This window comes from Camelina sativa, chromosome 2, assembly GCF_030686135.1.
Source record: "Camelina sativa cultivar CO46 ecotype springtype chromosome 2, ASM3068613v1".
Taxonomy (NCBI): domain Eukaryota; kingdom Viridiplantae; phylum Streptophyta; class Magnoliopsida; order Brassicales; family Brassicaceae; genus Camelina; species Camelina sativa.
The window spans coordinates 16,385,095-16,401,811 of record NC_141881.1 but is presented as its reverse complement, the minus strand read 5'-3'; the positions used below and the strand labels follow the sequence as shown (position 1 = coordinate 16,401,811).

The 16,717-nt window shown below is 33.2% G+C and overlaps 2 protein-coding genes, 2 long non-coding RNA genes and 1 pseudogene across 5 annotated transcripts; 3 read left to right on the top strand and 2 right to left on the bottom strand.

The window, feature by feature from the left end:
* The first annotated feature begins 619 nt into the window (after positions 1–619).
* Positions 620–2,802, top strand: LOC147948719 (uncharacterized). Its single transcript, XR_015579881.1, has 3 exons — positions 620–1,059; positions 1,164–1,240; positions 1,348–2,802. It is a non-coding gene; the product is annotated as an uncharacterized LOC147948719 (long non-coding RNA).
* Positions 2,803–4,567: 1,765 nt separating this feature from the next.
* On the bottom strand, positions 4,568–6,157 carry LOC104723069 (uncharacterized). Its single transcript, XR_757277.3, has 2 exons — positions 5,844–6,157; positions 4,568–4,777 (listed from the first exon to the last, which is right to left on the bottom strand). It is a non-coding gene; the product is annotated as an uncharacterized LOC104723069 (long non-coding RNA).
* Positions 6,158–7,259: 1,102 nt separating this feature from the next.
* Positions 7,260–9,645, top strand: LOC104723057 (protein LPA3). Of its 2 annotated transcripts, XM_010441354.3 has the most exons (9): positions 7,260–7,539; positions 7,896–8,045; positions 8,285–8,332; positions 8,404–8,443; positions 8,532–8,632; positions 8,732–8,924; positions 9,007–9,105; positions 9,229–9,346; positions 9,434–9,645. In XM_010441354.3, the coding sequence occupies exons 1-9, from the start codon at positions 7,450–7,452 to the stop codon at positions 9,552–9,554; spliced, it is 960 nt and encodes a 319-aa protein (XP_010439656.1). In that variant the 5' UTR covers positions 7,260–7,449; the 3' UTR covers positions 9,555–9,645. The 2 variants fall into 2 exon arrangements, with proteins under 2 accessions (XP_010439656.1, XP_087340202.1); XM_087484076.1 differs by lacking the exon at positions 7,896–8,045 and having other exon boundaries at positions 7,312–7,539.
* A 963-nt stretch (positions 9,646–10,608) lies between these two features.
* Positions 10,609–12,309, top strand: LOC104723047 (large ribosomal subunit protein uL13w). The gene is made up of 4 exons (XM_010441344.3): positions 10,609–11,024; positions 11,209–11,325; positions 11,426–11,513; positions 12,021–12,309. The coding sequence occupies exons 1-4, from the start codon at positions 10,753–10,755 to the stop codon at positions 12,162–12,164; spliced, it is 621 nt and encodes a 206-aa protein (XP_010439646.1). The 5' UTR covers positions 10,609–10,752; the 3' UTR covers positions 12,165–12,309.
* Positions 12,310–13,383: 1,074 nt separating this feature from the next.
* Positions 13,384–14,580, bottom strand: LOC104723039 (cytochrome b561 and DOMON domain-containing protein At5g48750 pseudogene; annotated as a pseudogene).
* Positions 14,581–16,717: the final 2,137 nt, after the last annotated feature.

Genomic DNA, 16,717 nt, shown 5'->3' with positions numbered 1-16,717 from the left:
TCTTAAATTAATATATTTATATCACTATGGATAAACATATATCTATGTCCTATGTTTTATAATAATTAATGAATGTTGTGTTTGTAATTTTGTTGTATACGAAAATTGAAATAAAAGTAATACGGTAAATTATTGTTTATATCTTAAACATTATATTTAGATTAAATTTGTAATTTTAATAAATAGAGGGTCACTATGAAAACTTATAATTAAACAAAATATTTGAAATATTTGTTTTAGTGTAAAAATAGAGAAATAGGGGAAAAAGTCAAACTCTAAAATAGAATGAAAATTTAAAGAAATGTGTTGGAGATACTCGTAGTTTAAAAATCTTTTATCCTATAAAGCACAAGTCACCTAGCCAATTAGACTGTGCCACATAGATTTTTATTTTATATTTTAATTAAAGATAAATATAAATAAAATGAAATTATGTGAAAAAACTATAAATAGAAAAACAAAAACAGTTTTTTTTTAACACTGCATACTTTATTAATTAAGAAACAAACTAGAAAAGAAAAAAATCAACTTCACACGGTCAACCCCCTTTTATTATGAATTTTCTAATTTTGCTATATTAATCAAAAATATATATTAAAACACCTAAATTTTTTCCTATGAGTCCATCACCACGTTTTCACGATCCCAAGATTGGTGAAACAACTTCCTCCATAATTTTACTAAGAACTCAGACTCATATCATTTATTCCCATAAATTTTAGATCCTTAAATTTTCTCTGGTGTCTCACGGCACTGCTATGGAAAGGGACCATCGCTTACATATCCAACAAATTCCTGAGATATAATATACGTCCACCCTTTCTGTCCCTCCCCGACTCTCTTACCTCTTAAACCTCAACCTCCAATTCCAACCTCATACAGTCATACTGTTAGACGTCCGTCGCTGGTATAATACTCCGATAACAGCCACTAGAGATTTTTTCCCCTGATGAGAAGCCTTAAAGAAAATTTTGATTGGGGAAAGGGATTGGTTGTGCGGATCACAGTCGCTTTCCATGCAAAGGGCTCGCATTTTCTACTGTATATGGGAATTAGAAGGTAGGTACCTTTTACCATTATCGTTATTTATTATATTATTTACATCCTTATTTTGCATTAAATTGTTTACATGAGATTAATTAGAAATCACTGTATCAAATAAGATGCATGGCTTGGAAGAGACTCTGTAGCCATTCGTACGTAGCGTTGCTGCGTTGAAGCTTTAAATCGTAATAATGGGGTAAGCACTACTGGTTACTGCTTAATCATAATCATCTCTTTCGTTGATTCTTTGGTTAGATTTTTCCTCTATTTACCATTTGATGACTCTGATTTGATGATTCACAGGTTCAATACCTTGAACGGAAAAGTGAAACAAGGTTAGTTCGTTACTAATGCAAACCTTTTCTATATATATTCTTTAATGTACGTGATAATTACTTATTTTCCAAATAATTTAACAAAACTCACTAAATTAAAACATGAGTAGATGCATCATCACGTATTAAGGGTTTTTGTTTTTTTATGATGATTATTTTTAGAGAACAACATTTATTTTTTTATTTGTTTAGGTATTTGATAAGACACTAATAACATTTAAAATATATTTAGTTGTTAAAAATAAAACATTTTAATTATGTTAGAAAAATAATACTAGTCTTTGAATAATATTGAAAGTTACAATAGCAACAAGGAAATAGAGAATTCATATCTCAGAAAAAAACAAAAACAAAAGCAAAAATTAATGAATTTTTAAAATAAAATATACTGGATGATGGGTGGGTCTAAAGAAGATTAATTATAAAAAAATGTAATTAATAATATCAAAAGCTGAGGATGCGGAGATGATTATGTGAAATCATGTCTTCTCCACCTCCATTATTACCTTTCAATTTTGATTAGGGCTTTTAGGTACAAACAAAAGCATTGTCTTTTTAGTATCAATCTTTAACACAATAAAATGTGTTTTTTAGTCGACCAAGTCAAATCTTTCCTCAGTCCACTCACTCGTTTATTTTTTATTTTGGCAAGTCGGCACTACCAGTATTCAATGTTGTGTTTTGTTCTATGTGTGTTATTTTTGAACCCCTTCTATGATTGCTTCTATTTAGCTTGTTCTCTGTGTGTTATTTTTGAATCCCTTCTTTGATTGCTTCTTATTAGCTAAACATCAAAATTGAGCATAAATAACTTATATTGACCGGGTCCAAAACTCTTTCTCCTCCCGTACAAAAACACATTGTAAATGTAAACAAGCAATCGAAGCTTTGTTCTAAAAAAATATTGTTTTTAACAGTTTGTTAGACCATAAAGAAAAATTAACTTAATGGCAAGTTGGTAACAGTCCGTGTGGGTTTTACTTCAGCAAAATACAGTCCCGTGTTTTTTACTTTTGTTACCACCATTCTCATGAATTTAAATATGTTATGAAATTAAGTTACATTTTCATGATTTTTTAGTTCTATATTATAAAGTTGAAAGTCACGTTTCAACGTTTTCATATAAGTTAAAACTTTAAAAGTATAAAATCTGTTTAAGATATACCAGCGACCGAAATTGTGGGAATTCTTGTTTCCTCCCGGAGATGATGGGAATGTGAAAGAAAATGATTATCATAAGGCCATAAGCAACATGAGTGGACCACTGGTAGGTAGGTATGTGAATGTGTGATGTTCTTTGGTTTAGATATTGCAAAGGAATGGTGTAACTTTTTCTTCATAGATTTACCTTGAAATATCAGAATCATGATGTAAGTCCAAGTTTCCCAAAGACATTTTGCTCATAAAAAAAAAAAACAAAAAAGATAAATAATGGTTTTTAACCAAAATATAAATTCTTTGAATGGTTGCATAGTATGTTCTAACCCGAGTAATAGTATGCATTGTTGATTGCCAAAAATCTCCAAATTAGTACACATTTGACCATATACAACTCCATACCAATGTAAATTCATTGTTGGTCTGTATTTTTCATTCCACTCCTCAAAAGCTCCATACCATTATAAACTTCATATTAATCTGCTCCATAATGGTATGTATAGTCCCATCTACACCATTCATACAACCATTGAAAGCCAAAGATAAAGAATGTTTTGCAAAGAAAACAAAAGGAGAAATGCAAAGGTCAACTTATGGAAGATAGTTATCTAACCATATAAGCAAAGGACATCCAACATCTACATTTAGATCTGGTTTGATTCGGAATATTGGGTATTCAGAGTTTCAATTCAGGTAAAACTTGAAATTAACAAGTTCTATATCTGAAACCGATGTAAATTTAATTTGACGTATATTTTTTTTAGAACATAGATATAAATATATAAATTTTCCCAAATATGTTTTGGTATTTAAAAAAAAATACTCCTTTTGTTTTATAAAGAATGGTATTTTAGAAATTTTAATTTGTTTAACAAAAAATATCATTCTACATTTTCAATGTGTAATAAATTAAATTTTTTAATTTACTCCTAACCCAAAGCTCACGTAGATATAGTATGATAGTATGATTTTGATAAATATGTTAGTATAGAAAAACTTTTTAAAACAACAAAAATGAATAGTTGTTAAAACTTTATACAACACTTAATTTTTGTTTTTGTTTTTTGAATTACATTATTTTGTCTTTTTTCCAGATCAATTATCTAGAAATCTTCATGTGTACAATGGATCCGGATGGTTCTTTTACGATTAGAAATATTCGGATATTTAAATATCTTGTCAATACCAAACCTTAACAATAAAATACATGAAAAAAAAAAAAAGAGAGAGACAATAAACATGAAACGAAAGGAGATCCTTTATGAAGGCATTCATAATATGTATGGTTGCACGCGATGTGATTGCTTCGTGCATTTAACGCTTTGATTGTCATTATTAATTGCTTTGGTCTCCTTTTCATATAAAAGGTCCTTTTCTTCTTGTGTGTGTGTGTGTGTGTTGAACATACATACCAAACAAGCATCCAATGTGGCAATGCAAACACATGAATCTTGAAGTTTTTATCCTATGAAGCTCTCAGGTGGACGGGTCTCATTCTCCCAAGCTCTAAATCTAGCCCAACCCAGTTTCACTTTCTTCGACCTAACCTGGTCTAGTCCAATTAAAATCGACAAGTTCGTTTTTTTTTTTTTTTTTTTAAAAGCAGAACAGATTTTTGAAAATTGGAAATATATATATAGTGCAAAAAAAAAAGTTGAAAATTTATGAGCTAGTATTTTAGGGTTTGGCTTCTAGAAATCTATTACACTATTAAAACAGATAATTTATTTTTTAATAAAAACTTTATCATATATTACTTGATATCATTAGAAAATAGTTAAAGATAATACATTAATGAAATTATAAATAGTCTTTCAGACTAAGTTAAGATTATGAAAATTTCCCTCATTTTTTTGTAGGGGTAATTGTCTGAATGGCCTTTGTGCCACAAAAAATTAGAAATTAGGCATTTTTGTCCGTACTTCTGGATTTAGCATTTTTGGTAAAACAAAATGACAGTTATATCCCTCTTGTTGATAAGCGGGATTTGGTGACAGTGTGTACCAGTTTGTTTAGTTCACAAAGCAGAGTAATCGAAAAACAGGGTAAGATTATCGAAAGTGCAAAATTTGAGTCTCTCATAAAACAGACAAAACATTCACTTTGAAATAACAGAGTAATTGAACTGCAAAATTTCAGTATTTCTATTTGAAGATTCATTACACCATATGTACATGTCCAAACTTGGTGACATATTCATTGACCTTTAGAGCTTGAGCAATGGTGGATGCCTCATAATCCTACAGAAGAAGCAAAATAATAAGGGCGAGCGACTTGAAAGTTATAAAAGAAGTTACAATTTGAATACGTACACTTAACAAACAACACTATACCATAGGAAAAACTGGGACCAAACTTTGAAGGAACCCAAACATATAACATAAACACACACTTACTATCCAAACTATTCTATACCCTAAGAATAAATTGAATTAAGGGAACCCAAACTAATCATATAAAATGAACACTAGAAACACACCGAATAAACCACAAAGAAAACTGTAACTACCGAAGGATAACACAGGAAATTATATAGAAACAATATATGTATTCACTAAGTAACATAGCAAAACTTTATCTACGAAGGCTAATAATCCACTCCTTAACAATATGGTGGGTCACTTTTTATCCAGAAAACTATAAACCTAGCGAGCAAAAATGGTCACTAACACCTGTAGGATCAACACAAGAATTAAACAAAGAGGCATATTATATCAATAAATCTACAAATTTTATGGAGGTCATTATAAAATATTAATGCAAACCTATACTCCTCGATTCAACATCTTGTGTTTCTATTCGTGGTCCAACAAAATTCAGAACCAACTCCTTTCAACATAAAACTTGAAGTACATATGTAAAGACACAAAACAATACTACAGAGATACAAACTATACACAAGGTGTACTTTAATGGCAACTAAACCCTAAGAAGACTAGTAAATGGTGAACCCAAGGGGAAAACTAAAACGGATTGTGAATATTAGTCTTCCTCCTTTGCAATAGAAACCAAACCCTAAGAAGACTAGTAAACGGTGAACCCAAGGGAAAATTAAACAAAGAAAACTTGAAGATGTTGAAGCAATTCACATGATGAGCTTCAGAATTATAAGCAATTCATGAATCTAGGGTATTAGTCCGAGAAGATGAAGCAAAATTTGTCGATTCAATCGGAGAAGATGATTAAATCTTAGTCAATTAACACATGCCCAAAATAGACGATTAAAATCCTTCTTTTATTCCATCAAGAAAAGCACAAAGAAATGAAAATCAAATTCTTCACATACTTTGGGGATTTCAGGATTACCTTCAGAGCTTCGCAGTGAATGATGGAGGTTGTAGTCATGATGTTCTTTTTGGAATCGAAATCACAAGCCGATAAGTTGTAGTAAAGATCTTCTTTCTGGAAGGCATAGTGACGAGAGAGAATCAAGATCCGTCATCACCATCGCTCTCAGAAACTGAGAATAGAGAAGCAGAGAGGCGAGATAGGTTTTGAGAAGGGTAAATACGTATTTTTACGTCTGAAAGCCTAAATCTGTAAGCACGGAACGAAAGTCCTAATTGGACAATACCCATGAAAAAAAATGCTTATCTCGTAAATAACTCTTTTTTTGTATCAGGAAAATTATAAAACCCAAAAGTATGAAGTCTATAATCTAACCGAAATGCGGACTGGATAGAAGGCATTGCCATTTTTCAACCATAAAATAAAATATTTTCAATTGATTCATTATCTAAAAGCAATTATTTTAATCTCAAGGCATGCATCTTATATTAAATAGATTTGTAATTTTCTTTTATTTTTTTTGGTTTTATTAATTTGGTTTATATGTAAATTTAAATACAAAATATTACACATATTATAACACATTCTTAATATTTCAAAAAAAAAATTAAATACACATAAAATATACATTAACATACTATATAGGCATATACCTCCGTTTAATTCTAGAGAACAAAACAAATCTACAACTTATATTATATCTAATAACAAATTTAATATAGTTAGGTTATAAACTTTATAAAACGTAAGATGAAAAAAAATTCTAAACAAAATTCTAAATTAATTAGACAATAGTTAATTAATTGAAAATTTAGAAACTAAATAAATTAAAAATTGTTATTTAAAATAAAATAATTTATAATTTAATTCTGCGGTGTACCGCCGTCGAAATAATAGCAATATATTAGTAATATACGTTACTAATAGTAATATATAGTAATTTATATGATTTTCTATGATGATGATGGTGATAACTTTCCCCGGTTGAAAGCCTTTCTTTTACTAGAACTGGTTCGTTGGTTTATTCAATTGCTATGTCCTTCGTATTATCCAAAACAAGACACGAGCGTGATGGGAGGGAAAATGGTGGTGAGTGACTATGATGATGATGATTTCTCTTTCCTTTGGTCGGGAATTTCTATTTCTATGAAAAGAAAAATCATGGTCAATAATCGGCAACGATGCGTTAGGCATTTCCAGTATATCGTTTTGAGTTTGAGAAGACAAGATTCAGAATCACTCCAAGCAACTCTTCAGTTTTTTCTTTTAACAAAAGTAATGCGAAAAGCATTTTGGAGTTTCATCTATAAGGTGATAGCCAATTACGAGTATATGAAGAGGGACGTAACAGATTTTTATCTGTTAGCCTGTAAGGCTTTATTGTAAAGCAGGGTCACTTCCACTCTTTCATCAAAATTGTGTTCAATTTCCTATATTTGTGTCAATGATTGTATATGAGTGATTCATGTATCATGTAAACCTCTTTACGATATAATATATTTGATTTGTCGAAAAAAAAAAGGAGTTTGCTTTCCACAAATATTTTGGCTAAAAATAATACTCCCAAGTCCACAAAATTCTGAACCATTAAAAAAAAAACACACACACACACAATTTCATTTCCATGGTCCTAATGTCACCGTCCTTCTCCATCGCCACCACAGTCTCACTCTCACCGGCTTCTCTCACCGGAACTCTGGTCTCTAACTCAAAGGTACATCATCAGTTAACTTGCCTCTTAACTTCTTAGCTTCATTAACCACTAATCGGTATTGATTTGCCTAGACAGTCTTCATTTTCTTACCTCTCTCCGATTCTCAATTTAGGCTATGTTAGTCCCGTAAAGACCTAATTAGCTTCGATTAGAATTCTGCGTTTGCTTTGTTTCGGTCTCTAGATTGCTTGGACTTGTAATAATCATCTAAACCAGTGAAGTTTTATGTCTTTTGATTAGTGTTGTATATCTGTTGTTTGATGCAATAATCATGCATTTGTTGTTTACAGCAACAGAATTGATCCATTCACTATAATGTGTTCTTTTAAAATCAATTGACTGTGTTGGTTTTGTAGAATGTTTTGTGTGGTCTATATTGGAAGAACAATGATGTCACCAAGATGAATAGGAATCTCAAGTTTAGTGTTTGTTCTGTTTCTGGAGGGTATAACACTTCTGTGGAGAATGTACCTTTTCCTCGTGATTACGTCGAGCTCATTAACCAAGTACGCTTATATTGTGTTGTTTGTGGATTTTTTTTTAATCTCTTAAAGGGTCTTTAACCAGTTAGCAATATTGAGTTATGTAACAGTATAGACTGATGTTCAACTTCATTGTATAGTTTCCCGTCTGAAGTAATGAATGTTGTTGTAGAAAGATTATATAGATTTCAGGTTTTTTATGCAACATTGTTAGTAAAGCTAAACTATGATGGGGTGATGTATTTTGCTTGTAAAAAATATAGGCCAAAGAAGCAGTTGAATTGGCTATGAAGGATGAGAAACAGTTAATGGTGAGTTTTGCAATGGTTGTTTTAAAATGGATCTAGGTTATTTTTCGTGATCCAAGGGAACCCTTTTACAGGAAATTGAGTTCCCAACATCTGGTCTAGCATCTGTTCCAGGTTATAATCCTATTTCAGTGAAGGCTTCCTTTTTTTGGCTTTTGTTATCTTAGCAACAGTGTTTTCTGTTCTGTTTAACTTGTGTTAGGTGATGGTGAAGGAGCTACAGAAATGACAGAAAGTATAAATATGATACGCGAGTTTTGTGACCGCCTATTACCTCCTGAGAAGGCTCGAACCACTAGAATTGTACGTAATCTACTTGTTTTTCTTATCCAAATAATGATAGCTTTAACGTCTATCAAAGTCTTTTGTTAAAATAGCTTGTGTGACATGATTTGATTTCAGTTCTTCCCGGAAGCAAACGAAGTCAAATTTGCTCAAAAAACTGTCTTTGGGGGAACTTACTTTAAGCTGGACTATCTAACAAAACCCTCTCTTTTTGAGGACTTTGGTTTCTTTGAGAGAGTAAAAATGGTGGATCGAGTGAAGTCAGAAGACCAACTGTTCCTTGTTGGATACCCATATTTTAATGTCAACGGTAACTCCCTGACAAACCCCTTATCATCATCATCCTATTAACAATATCCACATTCTAACTCATTCCTTTGTTTGCCAATCAGAGATGCTCGTAGTGGAAGAGCTCTACAAGGAAGCTGTTGTGAACACTGACCGAAAACTAATCATCTTCAATGGAGAACTCGACCGCATACGATCAGGCTGTATCCTTTTTTTGCCTCTCATCAATGAAACAAAGTAGAGAGACCCTTTTTTTCCATTTTCATCACAACTTTGAATCAAGAGATAGACTCTTGTTTTCCTTAAGAAAAATGACAAAATAAAAGACTATCCAAAGTTCTTTTACCCGAAACTGGCTGCACTTACGCAAACACTTCTTCCAAAGATGGAGACTGTGTACTACATCCACAACTTCAAGGGACAGAAAGGAGGTGTTCTTTTCAGGTCTCTGCTAAAAGAAAACCTTGCAAATTAATCTTCTCATGTTTCTTGATCTTTTAGCTGAACCGTTTTGTGTTTTGAATCGATTAGATGTTATCCAGGTCCATGGCAAGTACTGAGGAGAACAAGGAACAAATACATATGTGTTCATCAACAAGAATCCATGCCTTCTCTCAAGGAAGTTGCTCTCGACATCCTTGCCTCCGCTTGAGATTCTTGTAATGAAACTTCTTCTTCATGTATTCACTTGTAAGTACATGTAACAAGTTTATGAAAAAGAAAAAAAAGAGAGTTTATGAACATTTTGGTTACATGTAAGTTCCATAGTTTTTAAGCAATTCCTATCTATAAAATTCAGATGACCAACCATTTGTGGTAAGGGAAAAATATCATTAAAATCCTCAAGTTAGCATTTTCGTTGATTTAAAGCACAAACTCTGGATTTGGAGGTAAAAAACCAAATCTTTTGTTGACTTCCAAATAATTTGCAAATTCTTTGACCTGGCCTTTTGAGACACAACGTTAAGTGGCCAAACGGAGAAATTGTGGTTAATTATCTGCTAACGAGATTTGTTAATAGCAAAACGACGCTGTTTATAACGTGGAGACGGGGTGGAGATATGGAATAGGTGGAGACGGGGTGGGGCTTGTAGCTCAGAGGATTAGAGCACGTGGCTACGAACCACGGTGTCTTAAAACCCCCCAAATTGAGAAATCGATTCTCATTTTCCCCAAATTTCAAATCCCAATCGATAATCTCTTTTTTTCTTCAATTTTTCTCTTCTTCTTCGAGTTCAACAGATGAGTTCTAGCTCAGAGACATCGGTGTTTGTGGAGCCGGAGTCATCAGTTGAATTCGAAAAAGAAGATCTAATCGAAGAAGAAAGGAGGAATCGCAAATTAGGGTTTGTGATTTGGGGATTTTGGGAGGAATTGATAATCGGGTTCGATTTAGGGATGTAATTAGCGGATCTCGTTAACGCCTAATTAACTCCGTTTAATATCTTCGTCTGACCAGTTAATGTTGTACTTCAAACGGTGAAGTCAACAAGACTTCATGATTTAAATAGAAGTCAAGAAAAGAATGAGGATTTTTTTCAACAAATGAAAACTTCGTGATTTAAATCAACAAAAATGCTAACTTGAAGATTTTAATGACCATTTTTCCCATTGTGGTAACATATAACTTACATTTTTTAAAACAAAAATTTTCCTAAACGATCGATCATGGGGCTTTTATACACTGGACTAAACAACATCTATTTGATAAGGCCCATTTTTAAAAAAGAACAGCTTACGAAAATGACGACAATGCCCCCAAGAACCCTAGTTAGCAAAAATAGCTCTCTTCGAATATAATTTCCTGAGTGTATTCACCCAGCCGCTCAAGCTCAACAACACAGACGAAAATGGTGTCAGGATCAGGGATATGTGCGAAGCGCGTTGTCGTCGACGCGCGCCACCACATGCTTGGCCGTTTGGCATCGATCACGGCCAAAGAGCTTCTCAATGGACAGAAGGTTGTCATTGTCCGGTGCGAAGAGATATGTCTCTCCGGTGGACTCGTTCGCCAGAAAATGAAGTACATGAGATTTCTTCGCAAACGTATGAACACTAAACCTTCCCATGGTCCTATTCACTTCCGTGCTCCTTCCAAAATCTTCTGGCGTACTGTTCGCGGGTTCGTTAATCTCACTCTCTTGGATTAGATTTCGAAATCACTCTCTTTTTGCCTCTTAATTTAAATTTCTGGTGTTGATTCAGTACCTCTTTGGAATCAAATGATTTTTTTTTTTTTTTGTAATTCTATATCAGTGCATTTGAAGTGATGATTTATAGTTGTTGTGTGTTATGTGATTTTGTAGTATGATTCCACACAAAACAAAGCGTGGAGCTGCTGCACTTGCACGTTTGAAGGTATTTGAAGGTGTTCCTACTCCATATGACAAGGTCAAGAGGATGGTCATCCCTGATGCTCTCAAGTTTGTTCCTTTTACCTTGCCCTTTTTGTTTTCCTCTTTCGGTTTCTTAAAGTTAAATTACTTGTGGCATTTATAATCATTGTTCTGTTTTTGTCTTCAGGGTATTGAGGCTTCAAGCTGGTCACAAGTACTGTCTTTTGGGTCGTCTTTCTTCTGAAGTTGGGTGGAACCATTACGACACCATCAAGGTATGTGCTGTACTGTTGTTGTCTTCTTGTCTCCATTGCCACTAACTTTATTTGAGCATTCGTAATGATGAGAAGAAAGATATTTAACTACTAGAATGTGCGTTTCTAGTTTTTTTTTCAGAGAAATAAGTGATTAGATAGAGAGAAAGATCAATAGATTCTCGTCTCCATTGCTCTTGAACCACTTTAATCGCTTGTTCTAGTTGGTGTGAGCTTTCGTAATAAGAGAAAGAAAGAAAATGTGTTTAGTTTTGTTCATAAAGAATTGGTAGATAGAAGTTCTTTAGCCTTCTTGTCTCGATTGCTCCTTGACCACTTTGATCGCTTGTACTGGTTGATGTGAGGTTTTGTAATGATGGAAAGAAAGATATTTTAGCTACTAGAATGTGTCTAGTCTCTTTCAAGTAGAAAGAAGGATTGTCTAGTCTTGTTCAAGTAGAAAGAAGGATAGATCTTTAGCTATGAGGTTTTGTGTGCAATTAATGGTGTTTGATATCTGATAAACAGGAGCTGGAGACGAAGAGGAAGGAGAGATCTCAAGCTGTTTACGAGCGAAAGAAGCAACTTAACAAACTTAGAGTCAAGGCTGAGAAGGTTGCCGAAGAGAAGCTTGGAGCTCAGCTCGATGTTCTTGCACCAGTTAAGTACTGAGCTTTTCAGTAGTAGTTTGTGTTTGCATGTTTTGAGCCGACCCAGTTACTTTTTTACTATTTTACTTAGGTCTCTTGTATCGGAATTTGTACTCCTAACATTTTCTTTTTTGAGTTCTATTTAATCTAAATATCGCTTGGCAAAATCCCCAAGTTATAAAGCTTAATCCCCGAAAACAAAACGGTTTCCGAATATTACTTGTGGTTGAATTAGATTTGTGGGAAAATTAGTTAACAGAAGTATGAGAATAATAGACATATGTAAATTAGTTTTGCGAAAAAAGGAATTGAGTATACAAATTCACAAGATGTGGTCTATCACCTCTGGGAGCTTAGGAACAACATTCTTCATAACCAGATCTATGTCACACCAGCTGCAGTTTTTTCATAGCCATTGAGAAGGGACTGAGAAATATCATCACCGCCAAACGAAACCTGAAGCAATTCAGGAATCTAATGGCTCTCTGGATAAGATAACCAGTTAAGCTTGCCAAAAAAAGAATTAGAAACAAGGGAAAACAGCATTCCTAGTTAATTGATACAGGAAAGAAGGATTAGTTGGAGAGAAGAAGAACATAGTTTGGATATGGCTGATGTGGAGGTTTTGAGGAATCTGATTGGAGGGAAAGGAGCCAATGACGTGGTGTGCATTGTTGTTGTTGACCATTAACGACATTGAAGTATAAAGAGACGGAGGAGTTCATTTGCAGAGTTATGAAAAAGAATCATTTGATAAAAAACTTGTAAAACTCAAAAATAGTTCTGTATTTGCTAGGTTTCTCTTATCTTGAGAGCTAGCAATGTTGATTCTGTGTTTTCTATGAACATTGGTTACGGTTACGGTTCGTTGGTGAATTGATTTGTTGTTGATCGTGAGTTTTATTGTATCATTAATCTTATCGAGAGAGCTATTTTACCAAAGCATTACAAATTACAACTTCAAAACTAGCTCAGTTTGGTCTATGGAAAATCTTTGATTTTCTTCGCTATAAATTTTATGTTGAAAACTTTTTATTCAGACGTAATTCAAAAGCAATGACAAAATTATTCTTAGCAATGTAAAATCATCCGATTGTCGAACACTTCTAATTGGATTATTCCAGTTAAAATACTACTGTTTGATAGTTCGTACACGTAAAAATAAAGAATGACAAACTAGCTAGTCTTAGCAATGCAAGGACAAAACACACTAATGCTTATAACTAGGACAACCTACATGACTAGACATCAATGGAAGCACTTTGATCAGCTTCTAGGTCTTCGGATTTCTTGCACCACAAATCACCCCATCTAGTTTTAAATTGCAGAATCTCCATCACGACCGCAAACAATCCAATGACACCAATGATGGTACTGTAGGCAATCTTCCATGAGCTTCCAGGTTGCAAGATGGCTAATCCCTTGTAAATGTTGTACATGCTTAAAATAATCACTATATAACCCATAGTGTGATGATACCAATTCCAGTATTTCCTATATTTATGATCCTTGTCCGGTCTTGCTTTGAGCGCAAGTATTTGAAGAAATCCTAGAGCAAACAGAAGTATCCCTATCACGGTATGTGGCGTAGATCTCATCCCAGTGTGCTTGGCCATATAGATTGCAGTTCCTAATCCTCCCAATAAACCGACGACATAACCGGTAGTTTGGAAAAATATGTGAACGTAAAACCACATGGGATCGAGTCCTTTGTAGGTCCTCATGTACCTTGCAGCCATTGCTCCAATGGGCATAAAAATCCCCCAACAGACCGCGTTCACCAGTCCATGGATTCTTTTGACAAGAATCATGTTTCCATTCACTGTTTTTGTGGCTGTGACTCGTCCGGACAGTAAATCCAAAGTAGCCATGGATTTGAGATGATTTCCACTCATGGCGTGCATCCCAAGTCTATCACCTTCCTTCAGCGGCCCGTCTTGCCATAGATGGTTAACAACGGTTGTGTTAGGAGGCAACACCATAGTGGCGAATATAGTCATCTCTCCATTGAGAAATTCAGCGGCTAGTTGTGTTACGCGGAAACTGAGAGGACCTTCTTGAAGCATAGTTGAATAGTCCTTGATTGAGGAAGTATAAGCACGCATAAAACCAGACGTGGAGTTACGGTAAGCCAAGAGAGTTTGAGCACCTAACATGCCTTTTCTCGTAGGGTTTATCCCCCAAGCAATCCAACTAGAAGATTCTATGTTGGTGTGACGATACGCAACTTCAAGCACTCCGGTTTCTGGAACATAACTGAAGTGTAGAAACGAATCTAACACTGGAAGGTCAATACAAGAACGGAAGTGTTTTCCGTTTTTAAAGATGTAAGAGTCACATCTACTCTGAACTCCATCGGTTGTTGCTCTGGTGAAGTATGGAGCGAGGACGAACAGAAAACACAAAACCGCAAATATGGTTCTTGAAGACAAAGACATGATAGCGTTGTTAATTGGAGACACACGAAGGTTAATTTTACCAAAAGTCAGAGAGATCCTTTTTTAGTTCGGTTGTCTATTTATAGAGAGATATACAATTCCAACTGTAGTTGTGAATCGTTTTTTTTACTTTCCCAACAAAATTTCCATATTTTAATATTATATCCAGTATATCTAATTCCTAAGCGTTTTACTTTGTGGGTTTAATTTTTTTTACCAGAGTAAAAAGAAAAATAGAAAAAAAGAGAAGCAAAAACAAAAAAAGTATCTAGTCGGCTGGAAAATATGCAAAGATAAACTAAGATTAAGTAAATATGGAAACTAGGATTAGAGTTTTAAACTTTATTTATAATAAATCATTAATTAAATATTATAATAATATAAAAATATTAACAAAAAAGTGTAAATATATTTGTTTAAGGGCTTTTAGGTCGATCCGAACCCGATTAGGTTAAGTCTGTAAAACTCTATAGTCCGAACGGTCTGAGTTCAAAAAATCCAATTTTTTTTCCAGATATCTATATTTAAGTCCGAACTCAATGTTTTTCAGAGTTGGGTCGGACCAAACCACAGAGTTTGACTCTAATTGATATGCCTAAATAAGGATGAGACTTGAGCATGCTTAGCTCATTTAACGGGGAAACCATATTAAATTTCAAACCCCCATGGCCAATGCTGCTCGAACTCAGGTGGCAAGGTTTTTCTCCCTTTACCACTGAACCATGATTAGCTCATTCTCGCCTGATTACTTAGTCAAAGATAGTATAGCACGAGACACAAATTTTTTTTTTGTAATTGCATAATTGCAATCCTAATTAATTTATGTTTAAGTTAAAAGATTAAGGTTTCAATTTTGAATATAGAAATTTATTTTTTTATATATTCAAGTTTGTAATCTAAATTTTGTGTTCATAACATCTTAGTTATGGTCCATGGTATTTCAACTTTTTTATGAATATCATTAATTCTAAAAATAATTTGCAATTGTGTTCAATAAACAAAAAAAGGTTTCTAACCCATTTGAAATATTGGGGGATATAAGAGGAAACATGGCTGCATTGTAGGATTTTTTTTATTGGGATGAACAGGTAATTTATTGGAAACTAAGAGTTAAAAGAAGGAGATAGGAACATAACTTTTCCAAACTAGTGCGACGAACAGATTTGCACATAATTCATAATTGTATTACCTCCATCAAAGATGGTAATTGAACAATTTTCTGTGGTAAGGCATGAAGTTGGTACTCATTCATGCTGAACGCTATTTCACGGAAGTAGTTTAGATATATTTTGTTTATTAATTTAAAAAGACTTTCAAATTTGACAGCTTTAAACACACAGAAATCTTAAATTATGTATGACAAAATCTAACCATTATTTAAGTTTTATAGTTAGTATAGGGGTCTAGCTATTCTATAGAACAAGAGTAAACTAATCAAGCTCTTTATATTAGTACTAGCAATAGACCCGCGCTACGCGCGGTAGTTAGATGAAAGTGTATTCCGAATTTTGTTCTATACATTTTTTTTTGGTTTTTGTAAATTCATCTTTACGTTTGTTTTTGTATTTAATTTTGGTTGCTTATGTTGTTTTGTTGGATATTTTAATAAAAATATTTTTTGGAGTAAGTATAATTTAGTTTGCTGTTTTTAAAGGAAAAATTGAGATCATTTTGTGTGTTTATAATGCTTTAAAAAAAAGTTATTATTAGAAGTTAACATTGTTTAGTTGAAGTTGTTGTTTTGTTGTAGCTGTTAGTTGTCATTAATTTATTATTATTTTCCATTTTGTGGTTGGATTGTTATTTAATATTTTCATATGTATTTTGTAAACTGTTGGAGTAATTTTTTGTCAATGTTTTAGTGTTTGGAGTGAAAAATATTGTGGATTTTATTAAGAAAAATAAATAACTTATTTATTGTGGATTTTATTGTCAATATTTTTTCTAGGCTATTTTTGTTTGTTTCATTCAGACCCAATTTCTCTGTAAGACTTATAATTTGTGGGTTAATTGGACCATTATTTGTATGTTATTGAGTTGAAATTGATTTGTTCTTTTTCAAAATCCGATGTCCTCGTGAACAGATAGGAGAAGAGCAATTTTCCGATCTAGAGGTCTGTTTGAGGATTGAACTTAT